General features: G+C 45.3%; 1 protein-coding gene across 24 annotated transcripts in view; it reads left to right on the top strand.

The window, feature by feature from the left end:
* Nucleotides 1-14432, top strand: part of MYT1L (myelin transcription factor 1 like) — a 513839-nt gene extending 499407 nt beyond the window's left edge. For 18 of the 24 annotated variants that reach the window (XM_055120044.1, XM_055120037.1, XM_055120036.1 and 15 more), the window contains 3 exons: nt 3450-3559; nt 11106-11249; nt 11556-14432. In XM_055120044.1, the coding sequence (XP_054976019.1) occupies nt 3450-3559; nt 11106-11249; nt 11556-11696 (395 nt within the window). In that variant the 3' untranslated portion in view covers nt 11697-14432. The remainder of the gene's footprint in view (nt 1-3449; nt 3560-11105; nt 11250-11555) is intronic. The other 6 variants (XM_055120039.1, XM_055120047.1, XM_055120040.1 and 3 more) reach the window with 3 other exon arrangements.
* The last annotated feature ends 328 nt before the right edge of the window (nt 14433-14760 follow it).

Raw genomic sequence — 14760 nt, 5'->3', positions numbered from 1 at the left:
ACATTGATATCTGGGGCCATGCCCCAGTGGTATAGCTACTGCCATACATGTGTGAGGCCCTGGGTTTCATTTCCAGCACAGCAAATTAATTGATTAGTAATGAAAAAATATCAATGACTTTAGGCTAGAATGGATCTTATCTGAAGATTTGATAAGAAAGTCTGTTTTCTTGGTAATTTTTTAGAATAGACATTTGAAATAACTTTTATAAGCATTTTATTCCCATGTGCTTTTATTAGAAATATATATATATATATATATATATATATATATATATATTTGAAAGAACTCTGCAATACACTGCAAGGAACATATACATATGTAAGTACATGTAGATAGTTCTTTAAATTGACAATAAAAAACCTTTAGATAGCTACATTAAGATGAATGAGGGAGGGCTGAAAAGAAAGTATAGAGGGTAAGGCGCTTGCCTTGCACGTGGCCAACCCAGGTTAGATTCTCAGCACTGTATATGGTCCCTACCCAAATGAAAAAGAGTCGTTTTTTGTTTTGAATTCCCTCTTGTTGTGTTTTGTTTTTAATTCCCTCTTGTTACGTTGTGTTATGTTGGAGGGGGATCACAGTGATGTAGAACAGTGACAGGCAAGGAATTCACTCTACCCTTGGGAGAAGAGAAAACGGACTCTAAGCTTCATAGAGAACTTGATTTGCACCTTTCACCACACAGTTCTAGTCTTCACAGACACAGTGAAATATATGAAGAGGAGAATTTTTTTTTAATTGACCAAACTTAAAAACCTGAAAAAATATGACATGAACAGTTATTTGCTCAGAAATCTTAATTTCTGAGACACCAGAGCAACAGTAACAGCAGGTAAGGTGTTTGCCTTGCACACAACTGACCTGGATTTGATCTCTGGCACCCTAGGTGATCCCACAGCCCAAGGGGAGTGATCCCTGGGCTCAGAGTCAGAAGTAAGCCCTGAACACCATCAAGTATGACCCAAACGGCATAAAATAATCCTAACAGAAATTCACTTGGACTATCTACCCACAGCAACTCAAGAACTTAAGGGGTTTGGAGTGTTTATGTTATTCTAGGTCTCAGATTATGTCAAAGGTATTCAAAATGCATTTGCACTGAATGCATTTAAAGAATGTGGCTCCTTGATGCATCTTTGGTTTGGTTTTGTGGTTTGAGTGTGGGTGCTTTTGTTTGTCTTAGGGGTGTTGTTTTTGTCTTGTATTGAATCCTTGGTTTGGGTTAGGGGGTTGGATGCTCTTGTTTGGTGAATGATGTTTTAGTTTTGCCTTGTTTTATATGCAGTGGGCTCCCAGGCAGTGCTCAGGGTACCTGTGGATCCCTTTCAAGATACTCCGTAAACCAGGCTAGATAGTTCATTGCTCAAGGCCCAGCAATGAGGTGCTGCTTGAGCCCAGTAAAGCTTTTCTTGGTAAACAGGCACAGGGACCTGAGGGCTCAAAGGAGAAGGGAATGTAGATGTTGGGATAAAGCTCTGAGTCTTGTGAATGCAAGGCAGGTGCCCTGACCCCTGAGTTGTCTCCCAGGCCCCAAATCCTTGTTAATAATAAATTGATTTAGTGGCTTTACAAATACAGCATTTTATGCCCTGAGTCTTCTTATCTTAAGATCTACTGAGCTTGTACAGAACAATAATTACATTGGCTACCACCTTCACTGAGACCTCCTGTGTGCCAACTATTAGCTACATTACCTTGATCCATCCAAATTCCAAGTTCCAAAAGCTTATAGAAGTGGAGAAATTGTTTCTACCCCTGGGAAAGGTCAAAGTTTATTCTTGGCAGTCCTTTTTATTAAGATTTTGAATTGCTTGGGGTGGAGGGGGTAGACTTAATACAAAAGGAGGCTGTGCTATGCGTGACTGCCAGGGGGACAACCCCTGAGGGCTGAATGTCTGAGTAGGGTCAGATGTGCAACTGCCAATGGCCACAACTGGTCCTTCAGGGTCCCAGCTGGGGCAAACCAAAACAGGAATAAAGTGTGACCCTGTTCTTGAAGCTCCCTGAGCCTGTGGAACTTGCTTCCACACAGACTAATTTCTAGGAAATCACAATTGCAAAGGAAGGATAACCAAGTGGCAAGTCACATAGAACATTCTCTTCGCTGCTCTTCTGAGTTAAGGCAAAGTTGAAGAAGAAATGAAATTCTTGCCAAGAAGGTGACTTTTTTCCAAGCTCTTTATTTCCCCCTCTTTTTCTTCATAATCTACTGAAAATAACAACTCAGATCCAACCTCACTGACTTCACAGTATTTATCTTTGTGATGTGAGGGGGTGGGGGAGGGGGTTAGAGACTCCCTCTTCACATGGTCTTCACAGTGTTTCTAAAATTGTTGTTGATTGTCTGCCCCCCAACATCTGCACACTGTTTGCCCCTGGCTGGAGGCATTGCCTCTTGGTTTGAGAGAGGGGGCAACATCCAATATCCTGGATTGTCTAGGGCAATGTCATTTTGTATGATTCCTCCTCACCTTTCCCTCTGAACATTTGACTGTGTGAGACCTGAGACTAAGTTAGAAAGAAATCCAGGCTTCTTAAGCCAGGTGATGTGATGCTACCACCAGTCCTTTGAGCTGACACTCACAGTGCCCCTATGAAGACAGTCGCTCATCTCTGTGTCCCAAGAGATCAGTGCTGACCCATACCCAGAGCACATGCTGGAGAACCTCCTCATTCTTCCACCCACCAGGACGTGGCTCAGACAGGTGACAAAGCTGAAGGTCCCCACCCAGTGTGCCCTGCACAATTTGGTAGGGCTGTCAGTAATGCACTTTCAGTAATTCAGAAATTATGTTTTATTAGTCCAGGGTTGCATATTCAAAGCCCCTTTCTGGCATGTATCTATTGCCTCTCCTCCTCTTCCTATCAGCCTGCTCTGCAGACAGTCCTTTGATCTCAGATGAATCACAGGGCTGTTTTTTGATTCCCTGCTTTGTGTCTAAGTTTTCTAAGAAGAGAGACTCTGTCAGCCTGGTTTGCTGCTGTGCCTCAGAGCCTGGTACATTCCTAGAATGGTAGAGAAAAGAGAGACAGAGACAGGGAGCTGTAAGAAGAGAGAGGGACAAACAGAGATACACAGAGAATAGAGAGAGGGAGGATCAACAGAAGTCATCAGCAAGTATATCAGCATTCAGGACCACCATGGTTTCTGCTGAGGGAAGGCGGGGCTACTCTGAGCTTGGTTTCATTAGTCTCCAGAGATGAAGTTTTCATTATGGGGGAGAGGGGAGCTGTATACTTGCCATAGATTTGTTTGGCTCTTTAGGGGGTCTTCATATAGTCAGGAGGGTGGGAGAATTGAAAGGCTGTGACTTTTAAAATCAATTAGTATTTCCCCAGCAAATGCCATCCCCGACTATGATAGGAACAAATGCTCAAACTTTCAAAGCCTGAACCTTAATCCTTTCATGTGCAATATTCTTAACTTACTTATATTTGCATTTCAGGTATAGAGAACGATGAAGAAATCAAACAGTTAGATGAAGAAATTAAGGAGCTTAATGAATCCAACTCCCAGATGGAAGCGGATATGATAAAACTTAGAACTCAGGTAACAGTTTTTGAAGCCCTCAATTCTAGCCTCCAGAGAGGCACACCACGATCCATCCTCGCTTCTGCTCCCCTCTCTCAGCTCCTTGTTTTTCTGTGCTTTTCGCTGCGTGTCTGTATCAACACCCCCAATGGGAAGTGCCATCACCCAGGGATCTCAGGTTTTCCTCCTGAGATTCTCCTACTCTTTAACCCCGTTTTCTAAGTCTTGGCTGCATCCCCAGATTCAGATGAGGAGGGCCTGTGCCAAAGGGCTTTAGCAAGGTTCTGTTTGTCTATGCAGGTTCTATTGCAGATTGTTCTGTTCGCATAGACACCCTTCCCAGCTCAGCCACTAGCTGGGGTGAAGGAGGCACAGCCTTTCCTGAACGCCAACTGAGTGCCGCTCAGGATCTGTGACCCTCTTGTAGTTCCACTGGATGCTCAGACATCCATGAAGTAAGCAGCCTCCGCATTGGAGAATCAGAGAGAGCCTGCACAGGCAGGCCACAGGGATAGCCAGTGATTGAGAAGCTCCACACACTCTCCTTCACGCTGGACTTTTGGCATTGCCATCCTGGATAAAAAGAGACCCTTCATCCTCTTAGAAATGAGGCTTCCACCTCCACTTCACTCCTGGCTCCTGCGCCTCCTCTTGCCCTGAAGACAGTTACTGGGATTCTTGAGAGAAGCCAAAAAAAGGGACAGGGATTTACCCTCCATCTGAAGAGGCTCTGGGCACAGTTCTGTTCCTTGCCTGCTTGCTGGCCCTCAGGTATGGGGAGGCCCTGCTCCTCACGCGGGTCCCCTGCTGTGGCTATGAAGGATGCTGTGTGTACCCGCAAGCATGAGGGTGAGGAAGGTGCGCCTTTTCCACTGGTCACTACAGTTAGGCAGCTTTTCTGATGCCAGCTATCACACTAGTGGCCTAGGTTCTCAGTTATGCTCAGATGGTCACCAGGTCACACTTGGCTGACCAAAGTCTCCCCCTAGGACATTTGCCTGATGCGTGTTTTCTCTTATCCCCTGGGGTCACCAGAGTCTGGAAGTGGCCTCCTGACCCAAATTGTCTCCCCATCATATTATCCTTTCACACATTCACCCCACTCCACCTCCTTGATGGAGTCGGAAATGATTCTGTCCCCCCTTTCTCCCCCCCCACACACAAGTCTTAATATGCTCATGAGGAAGAAAAGGCTAGAAATCTTCCTTCATTCCCTCATTGGAACACATCAAGACACTCCTGAGGATACAGAATTCCCTTCTGTGTCCAAGATGTTGTATCTGCAGCTGTTTGGGGTTCTCTATGTCCTGAACACCCTGATTCCACAGGGCACCTCCTTTGCCAACCTCTCTCTTCAGTCATCACCGCTCATGTGGGGCTTTGTGATATCTGGAGGGATGTTTGTTTGCTCATGGCGGCATCAATCTATTTCCAAAAAGACAAAAGGAGCATGATTCATTGGTTTCTAATTCACTCTTCTACCTCCCGAACTGGGCAGATGAGGTGACCTCCCCCATGCGCTGGGGATGGTGTGCCAACCCGGAAGCATTTTTTGTGCAAGGCGAAGAGAACAGGCCCCACCTACAGTCAGATGAGGTGGGGGATACGCAAAGCCAGGTGCTGCCAGAAGGGGTTCACTTCCTCCCAGCCTCCCAGGTGCTGTTATCTGTGAGGTCCGAAGAAATGCAGCTTGACCCACACCCCCATGGGCCGTGTGGGTGCCTTTTCCAGACACAAACAACCCTCTTAATTGTGTCATATTAAATGCTGGAAGGTTGGCAGTCCTCCTTCTCAGCTTTTAGTGCTCCTCATATCCTCAACCTCTCACCAGCGGTAAGGCAAGGAGACCGGGGAGACCCCCACCACTATCTTTGCCCAGTTCTCTTCCAGAAACAGTGATGAGACTGAGGAACCAGCAGAGGGACACAGGCTTGTCTGGGATTCAGACATCAAAACTGGGGGCCGGTGTCCATAAGGCTCCACCTGCCCTTGCCACTTGGACTGACTGAATTCCCTTAGAGAATCTCAGGGGCTCAGACCCCATGCTTGACCCCTACTCATATCTTATCTAACCCAGCCCCAGTGAATATTCAATATTTAAACATAATCTGGGCACCAGAAAGATAGCACAGGGGGTAGAGCATGTGCCTTGCAAGCAGCCGGCCCCTCCTGTGCTCCCCCAGCATCGTATGTGCTCCCCTGAGCACTATCAGTGAGCACTGTTGAGCACAAAGTCTGGAATAGCCCCTGAGCCCTCCAGGGGAAGGTCCCAATTCTGTGGCTTCATGTACTTTTGCAAATGGCCAGTCCAACCTGCCCTGTCAGTGTATAATAATGGAAACCAAGACAAATAGAGGCTCCAAGGTGTCAGGTCCAGATACTAGAAACCCAGGCAGTAGAATTCAGTGATATCTTCACTTAAAATAATCAGGATGACAGTAAAAGATTATATGTATTTCTAATATCATCCAGACTTTGTATATGCATTTGTTTTTAACTTGAGCCATACACACACACACACACACACACACACATATATATACACATGTGTGTGTATATATATACATATATATAATGCACAGGCTTTAAATCTGCTGAAAAACCAATCTGTGAGAGAGCAACAAAATCCTCCAAGAAGTTATAAATGTTAATACCCACCTGTGACAGTTGTTCTTAGTGGAAGCTGTGCCATTCTGAGCCAGGAGCATGCCTACTTAAATGATTCACATGGATTTGCTCTCAACCCACTTATAAGAATTCAAACTTAGGATAGAAATATTTTATTAGGTCGAATAGGGAGTCTGTCCAGTTAGAAAATGTCAGAGCAGTATTGGGTATCAGGCTAGGGAGGGAAGTCATCATCAATGGACCTGATAAATCCAATATTTCAGTCTCCACAACCTCTTGAGGAAGGTCTGTCCTCTCTGGCTTTTTACTTTCTGCAGATTCAGAAAAGAACAGTTTACTTGTCCCCTGGTGGCTCTGCCCTGCAAGGTCAAAGCTTTTTCCAATCCCAAATTCCACGGGACTCCACCCACTGCAGAAGGCATCAAGCGAACCCGTGGCTCCATTCAGCTCTAAGACCATTATTTCCTCCATCTTCTCCACTTCCAACACCCAAAAGGAGGTTTCTCCTCCCACCTCAATTTAGTTCCCACCAACAACTTGTTACCACAGACCCTAGAAAATGGTTTTGAAGCATAATACTCCACCCTGTCCCTTGAGAATATCATCATCATCATCATCATCATCATCCCGTTGATCATCAATTTTCTCGAGCGGTCTCAGTAATGTCTCCATTAGTCCTAGCCTTGAGATTTTAGAAGCCTCTCTTTACTCATCCTTTACAATGGTGCCGCATTGGAGGCTCTTTCAGGGTCAGGGGAATGAGACCCATCATTGTTACTGGTTTTGGCATATGAATATGCCACAGGGAGCTTGTCAGGCTCTTCCATGTAGGCAGGAATCTCTCTCTCGGTAGCTTGCCAGATTCTCCAACAGGGAGAACTAGGCTATAAGATGTCGGCTGTTGATTAGATTACACAGCTCCTGGGGAAGTTTCTGGGTGTGACCGCCTAGCTACTGGAAAATGGGGAATCTGGGTGGAAGAAGCCCAGTCCTGAATCAAGCAGGCTTGGAGATGTCAGCCCCAGGTCCCACACACCTGGGTTCCTCTGCTGGTTCCTTCATGCATGAGCCTCATCCGAACTTGTGGAGAGGGGCCTTGAGCATGGCAGTGGCTGGGTTCCAGAGGTCTTTGGCTGCCAGGGCTCTGCTGGGGCAGCAGGGGAAACTCAACCCACCACCTCTGAGGGGCCCCAGAGAATATAGAGCTGACTTATTCTCATATCCGACAAAGAGCGCCCCCCACAGAACAGGGAGCAGCAGATCAAGGATGAGACTGCCATAGGGTCTCACTCTGCCAGGCTGCACAGTGGGGGCTCCCGAGGAACTAGAGGAGAAGCACAGAAGGCAGGAGCTGGAGAAGGCAGAAGGTTCCAGCATGGGGAGGAGCAGAGGCGGGAGGAAGCAGTGGTGTACTGATTCTGGTTTCCCCGATCATTTTCATCCAGCTGTTCAGAAGGTACAAGGGGCAGAATGCTTCCATAGAATGCTAAAGTCGGACTTTTGGTCTCGATTGTGCACAAGATGAAACATTGCCAAGAATCATGCTGGTGGTCCAACTGGACCCAAGCAAACATCCCTTTGATAGCCTGGTTCCTTCTTCATCCGAAGGTCAGTTAACCTGTGTGCAGCCTTTGAGACAGTGGTGCCACGTGCTCATGGCTCCGTAGACTCTGGTGACAGGACGTGATGCAGACTTCTGCTGTCCCTTGCACGTACTGCTTCCACTCTTGGTGCTGCTCCTTCCCAGCCCGTAGACAGGTGGCACAGAGCCCGTGTCCCCTCACACAAAGCCAGCAGAGGTAGCCCTGCCTTCACCTCTCTCCCAGTCTCTGCATACGGGTCTTAATTCCTTACACGTAGTTTGTTTTGTTGTTGTTTGGATTTTTTTTTTTTTGCTTCTTTTGAAAGTGTTGTTTTGTTTGCCTCCTACCAGGCTATGCTTGGAGGCCTCCAGGTCTGCACCCAGCACCCAGCAATGCTCAGGAGATCAAGTGGGGCCGGGAATCAAAACCAGGTCGGGTGCATGTTAGGCATGTGCCCTAACTGCTGTCCTTTCTCCCAGACCCTGAATATGTTTTTTTAAAAAACACTTCACACCTTCCCAAATACCGAGTCTGTTCTGGGGCTCACAGATGCTTTCTGCCTTTCTTTCTGGTGCTCAGGCTGGAGCCCAGGACTCCCCCAGTGCAGGCTCTGGGCTTCAGCACATCTCCTGCCCCTGAGGTGTTTTCTCTGATGCACCCTACAGCAGTGAGGTCAGGGCCTCAGGTCATGCAGCCTCGTCACATCAGCTCCGCGGTGAAAACTCATGATGCGCTCAGCCGAATGCCAACCTAATATCACATGGGCATAAAAACATGAATTTAAAAGAGCTGTTCAAGCTTTGTAAGTGTATATCTCACAAGGATTCAACTAAAAACTCTATTAAAAAACAAAAGCTGGGGTTGGAGCGATAGCACAGCGGGTAGGGCGTTTGCCTTGCACGCGGCCGACCCGGGTTCTAATCCCAGCATCCCATATGGTCCCCTGAGCACCGCCATGGGTAATTCCTGAGTGAAGAGCCAGGAGTAACCCCTGTGCATCGCCGGGTATGACCCAAAAACAAAACAAAACCAAAAAAAAAAAAAGCTGTTAAGCCTCACAGAAGTTTGCTCTTTCTCAGTTTTTTTTTCCAGTCATTCAAAGAGGCAGAGCTCCTGGGTGGGCTGAACCAGGCCAGGGTTGGGTCGGACCTGCCAGCCACCCCCATTCCTCTCCTAATCTATGCAAACTGCCTGTCCTAGAGATAGATACTCAGGCCCAGAAGGAAGGGTGGTGTAGATGTGTTCTGCAGCACCACACGCAGTGTGGCCACAATGCCTGCGTCCAGAATGCAGCTGCCAGGGACAGTTCCCAGGAAACTCATCAGGCTTAAGTGAAGAGCAATGGCACTCCCCTTCCAGAGAGAGAATAGAGAGAACAGAGAGGAAGAGAGAATAGAGAGGACAGGGAGGTTGGTCATGACAGAGCACCTGACCCTTTTTTTTACTGAAGCAGGGGACTGGACAAGAGGCCAGAGCGCAGGGCTCAAGAAGGCCCATGACCAAGCTGCTGACAGGCCCCAAATCCCTGCACAGGAAGCCCTTCTTCCTGGAAGCTCTTCCCTCCCTGGATCCTGGAAAGCAAGGATTCCCTGACCGCTCCCTGGGGCCATTGTAAGGGGCCTTGGTCTGTTCCTCACTCTCCCAGACACCCCTCAGCAGGCTCAGTCCCTTCCCAGGAGGGAAGTCCAGAGGGAAGGGTCAGAGGCCTCTTCCCACACCCTCTCAGCAGCCAGCTGCCGTGACCCCATGAGATGGGTGGCCTCTGCAAAACCTTCTGGGGGGTCTCCCTTGAAATTGGGCCTTTTGAACCCCCTCAGCAGCCCCATGGATAACAACTGTCTTCCCATACAAGGCCTTGGCATGTCTCTCTTTCTGTGAGGTGCATAGCGGGAAGAGATCTCTCTTCTAGCACAGGAAAGAACCCAGATTCTGCCCAGGCCTGGAGAAGGACGCCAGTTAGCAGAGGGGAAGGATCCTTGATATATCCGCAGTGTAGGTCTGTTCTGGGAGATTCAGAGTTCAGGGTCCAAAGGTGGCTGCCATTGAAGAAGGAAAAGTGGAAGGCATGGCCGACACCCAGTGGCTGCATTCTCATAGTCCCTTGCTTGGCATTGCCAGCCCTGTGCTCTCCTCTGAGGAGAGGATGATGTTTTCATAGATGTGACTTCAGGGGTCATTGGTGTCCTTTGGGACCCTAAGACATGAGACAAATAGAGTTGCACTGCAGCTGTTGCCACATTCTCTCACAGGAGGACAAAGGCCATCCCACTTGTCAAAGACTGGCTATGTCGTAGTGTGTGGATGTCTCAGATGAGAGGTTGCTATGCAAAAGCTCTCCATGATGGTCTTCTCTCTGGAAGATTAGAGGTAGCCCAGAAAGCCCTAAGAGGCCTTCATCTGTGTAGGATGCTACACAGGCAAACACAGTGCCCGTAGGTGTTACCTTAGTAGACATAGATGGCCTTAGCTAGATCAAGGGCAAAACACAATGCCCACAGATGCTATCTAAGAGGACATAGAGGGAGAGGGCTTTAACTCCATCACCGGCAAACACAGTGCCCACGGGTGCTGTGTGAGAGGACATAGAGGACCTTAACTTCATCATGGGCAAACACAGTGCCCACAAGTGCCCTCTGCTAGTCACAGGACTGAATCAATCCCATCTATATACAGATAAACACAGTCCAACCTGGCCTCAATGAAGATGAAAGTGACAAGCCTCACCAAAAATATTAATATGTTAGGGTCAGAGAGATAGTTCAAGGCCTAAGACCCTTGCCTTGCATGTGATTGACCCTAGTTCAGTCTCTGGCACTGCATTTGGTTCCTTGTGCTCAAGGCATGACCCCAGAGCACAGAGATGGGAGTAAGCTCTATCAGCTTACTGTAAGCATGGCCAGCTGTGGCCCAAAAACCACTAAAGAAACAAAAATTAAAATTTAGGATTTATCCTGGCAGAATTAGGTTTAGACTTAAAGAACAGAGATTTTAGTAGGGCATCTATAAAAATACTCACCAAAACAATAGACTCCAGTCTCATTAAGCCAGCAGAGACAACAATCCATGGAACCAGTTGTTACATTTTAGCCTATGCACAATGACAAGCAAAACTTTAAAAATATTTGCAAAAGTTGACATAGCCTAGGAACTTACCTGACATAAAACCCATTCATTTCTCCTCTGAAAAAAACAAGTCGTAATAGCCCTACCAAATTTTCAGGTTAATGAACCAAACCCTTTACATGACAACTCCTTATTTAAGCAAATACGTTATTTGCATCTAAAGACTGTTCCTGACCTCAAGAATGCATGGTTCCCGACGACTTGTATTACATGTCACACAAATTTGTGCATTTTAGATTACTACAATGGAGAGCAACCTGAAGACGATAGAAGAGGAGAACAAAGTAATTGAACAACAAAATGAGTCTCTTCTTCATGAACTGGCCAACTTAAGCCAGTCTTTAATTCATAGTCTAGCTAACATCCAGCTGCCGCACATGGTAAGTGACTGAGCCTGTAAGATGAGGAGAGTGGTGACCTGCCACAGGGCACAGCTCACATAGATGCTTTATTCATTGCTATTGTCAGGGTCCTTCCAACGTTGGATGTTGGTAGTTACCATCCCAAACCATAATCCCAAACCTTGGTGGGGCTAATCCAGTCTACCCTGTAGGCTTAAGTATGCTCTGAATTTCATTAAATATCCTAGACAGTGGCACTATGCAATGATACTATTTTATTGCTGATGTGAATATCCTATTAAGAAAATAAAAGTTATATATGAACTACTATTTAATATCTCGTAGGATCCAATCAATGAACAAAATTTTGATGCATACGTGACTACTTTGACGGACATGTATACAAATCAAGATCGTTATCAGAGCCCAGAAAATAAAGCCCTACTGGAAAATATAAAGCAGGCTGTGAGAGGAATTCAGGTCTGAACAGCTGCTAGTGATGGATCTTGCTTAAAAAACAAAAAAAACAAAAAACAAAAAAAAAAGAAAGAAAAGAAAAAAAAAAGGATGCCTCTTGTTTTTTGCTGCTGTAATTTACAGAAAGTGTTATATATTTATTTCTGTTTGAAACAGTGTTATGCTTACAAGACTTCATAATGATTTTATGTCTTGCTTTAAAGATAGCACCTGCAGGATAGTTTTTGAATACATTCACATTTTGTACGTTTTCATATAAGCTGACATAGTGTGATATGCCATGTAATGTTTATAGCTGCTAATGTATGCACATTTGGGGGTATATATATTTCTGAAGAGGTAAGCTGATCAAAATAAATAGAGTGTAAATTCTTTTTAATGCTTTAGTGATTAAATGTTTTAGTATTTTGAACTGAAATGGACAAAACAAAAAAAAACTACAGCTTTGAATGATCATGTGGTGGTCTTAAAACCACTTTTTAGACATTATCATTCTGCCTCATGTTGGAGGATTTTATGGAATTTAAGAAATACATTTTGTGTGCATATTGTTTCATAGCAAGAATTGGTTGCAAAAAAATGCTTTATTTTTGAACAATGCTTGGAAATATTATGTGATTTTTTTGTTTGTTTGTTTTAGGAGGATGGTGTATGGTGGGGGCAATAAATGAGGTTTTTTGCATTCCAAGGAAATGGCATATGGATTATCTGTAAGAAATGAGATAAGTAATTTATTGTAAGACAACATCAAGCCATGGAAACTTGGCAGAAGATTCAAAGCAGCTTAAACAGCACTTTTAAATTAACTCCTGAGCATTACATGGTGTGACTATGGGAACTCCACTTAAGACAGGGGCTTATCAGAGGTGGACAACACGAAGATTTCCTTTCCATTCTCAATAAACTTTGGAACAACCTTCTCTTATCTCCCCGCGTTCTGTGCCCCTCTACACTGTCTGTTATTGCAATATGGTTTATTGAACAGAGTCTGTATGTTTTCATTGATGCGCAAAGATAATTTAAGAGTATTTATTTCCCCCTTTCTACTTTGAAAGATTTATTATTGTTGTTATTGTCATTTGACATGGGTGGGGAGGGGAATGAAGGCAATGATTGGGGAGTCTGTGGGGTGCTGGACTGGGTTTTCCGCTGGACTGCTTGGAAAGCTGCTCCGGCTGCTTTCTCCGGACGCCCCACACCTTTGGCTTTGCGAAGCTTTGGGTACTGTTCAGAGTACCCTCAAAACAAAGCTTGTGTTCCCCTCTCCTTGGAGACCAGCTGAGCACCTGGCATCTGCACAGCCTTGTCCTTTGGTTTGCCCTGATCTATTCTAAGATGAATGCAATCAGATTTTAAGAGTAATTAAAAATACTTCAGCACTTTTTTTGCTTTACACGTGACCATCTTAGACTCCTTTCTACCTTGGGGATTTGATTGTTTGATCCGATGACTGCACTATCTGTCTGCATAAGACCACTTTTGATTGCTGCGTTCTCCCCTTCTGAGTAGTCCCTAGGACAACGTGTTGTGTTTTCTGATGTTGACTTGCTTTACATGTAATAGCATCTCTTCCTTCCATGTCTTGATGTTATGCAGGAAGTACAAAAGTACTTTAAAATTTTGTTATGAAAAAAAAAAAAGATGGGTTTTGTAAAAATAAAAAAAAAATATTTTTAGCAGAACAGGACTTACAGGGTCATTGTCCCCACAACGTGCCAGTCGACTATTTGCACTTACCTTGTCCTATATATCCGTACGGAGGTGTGCAATTCCTGGTGTCAGCAGCCTCGCCATGCTGAGCCTGGAAGAAAGAGAGGAGGCCCTCAAGGCTGACCCGATAATGTTGCTAAGGGAGATTACAGGGATCTCACAGCAAATATTCTGATACAATACTCAACCTCGGTATATATATATGTATAAATATATGTACATCCCAGCGGCACTTTATACTGCTCACTGTACAAACGCTTACAGTTTTCCACGAGGACTTTAATCACTAGCTGGGAAAAGATGATGTAATTATTCGGGGGCCCTGCAGCCTTTCTGCAGCGCGCCCTCTTTCTGTTGTGCTATTAGTTGTAGCTGCCATGCTCAGAATTGCCTTTTTGAGAGCTGAAGCAAGGTGCTTCTTGTCACCTGATGCCATATCTATCGTCCAGGGCTCTGGCCTCCCGGCAGGGCCCCTTGTTCATATCGGCATATGCATTTCCCCGCCGCGTTGTGTCTGCAGCTTCTTTGCCAATATAGTAATGCTTTTAGTAGAGTAATAGATAGTATCAGTTTTGGGTTCTTGTTATTACCTATGTACAATGGAAAGGGGTTTTAAGCACAAATCTGCTGCTCATCTAACGTTGGTACATAATATCAAATCAAAAGTTATCTGTGACTATTATATAGGGATCACAAAAGTGTCACGTATTAGAATGCTGACCTTTCATATGGAATTATTGTGAGTCATCAGAGTTTATTTATTATAACTTATTGTTCATATTCATTTCTAAGTTACTTTAAGTAATCATTTATTAAGACAGAATTTTGTATAAATATTTATTGTGCTCTCTGTGGAACTGAAGTTTGATTTATTTTTGTACTACACGGCATGGGTTTGTTGACACTTTAATTTTGCTATAAATGTGTGGAATCACAAGTTGCAGTGAGACTTCATTTTTAAATTGTGAACTTTGTACAAATTTTGTCATGCTGGATGTTAACACATCTTACTCTAAATAAAAAGGTGTTGCCACATTTGTAGCACGATGGATCTCTACCCGGGTCTCGTCTTCACTTGAGTGTGCAGTGCTGTCTGGGCCCCTGGGGGACAGTGGGGAGCGTTCACCTCTTGGCCTTGCCTCTGGGGTAACATTAAGGGCAGGGCACCCTGTGCTGAAACTCGGGCTCCCTGTGCCTCAATGGGTGCTTTGGCCTGGTTCTCTTCAAGGAGCCACCCGTGCCACTCCTGCTCCCTCAAGAACATGCTGAACATGGGACATGGTCCTACAGTCACAAAACAGTTGCCCTCTGGATATGTTCTACTCTCATCCATATCTACATGCATCCAGCTGAACCAATGCCA

The sequence above is a fragment of the Sorex araneus genome, chromosome X (genome assembly GCF_027595985.1).
Source record: "Sorex araneus isolate mSorAra2 chromosome X, mSorAra2.pri, whole genome shotgun sequence".
Classification (NCBI taxonomy): Eukaryota; Metazoa; Chordata; class Mammalia; order Eulipotyphla; family Soricidae; genus Sorex; species Sorex araneus.
Note: the sequence above shows the minus strand (reverse complement) of the source record. Positions and strands in the feature narration are given on the sequence as shown.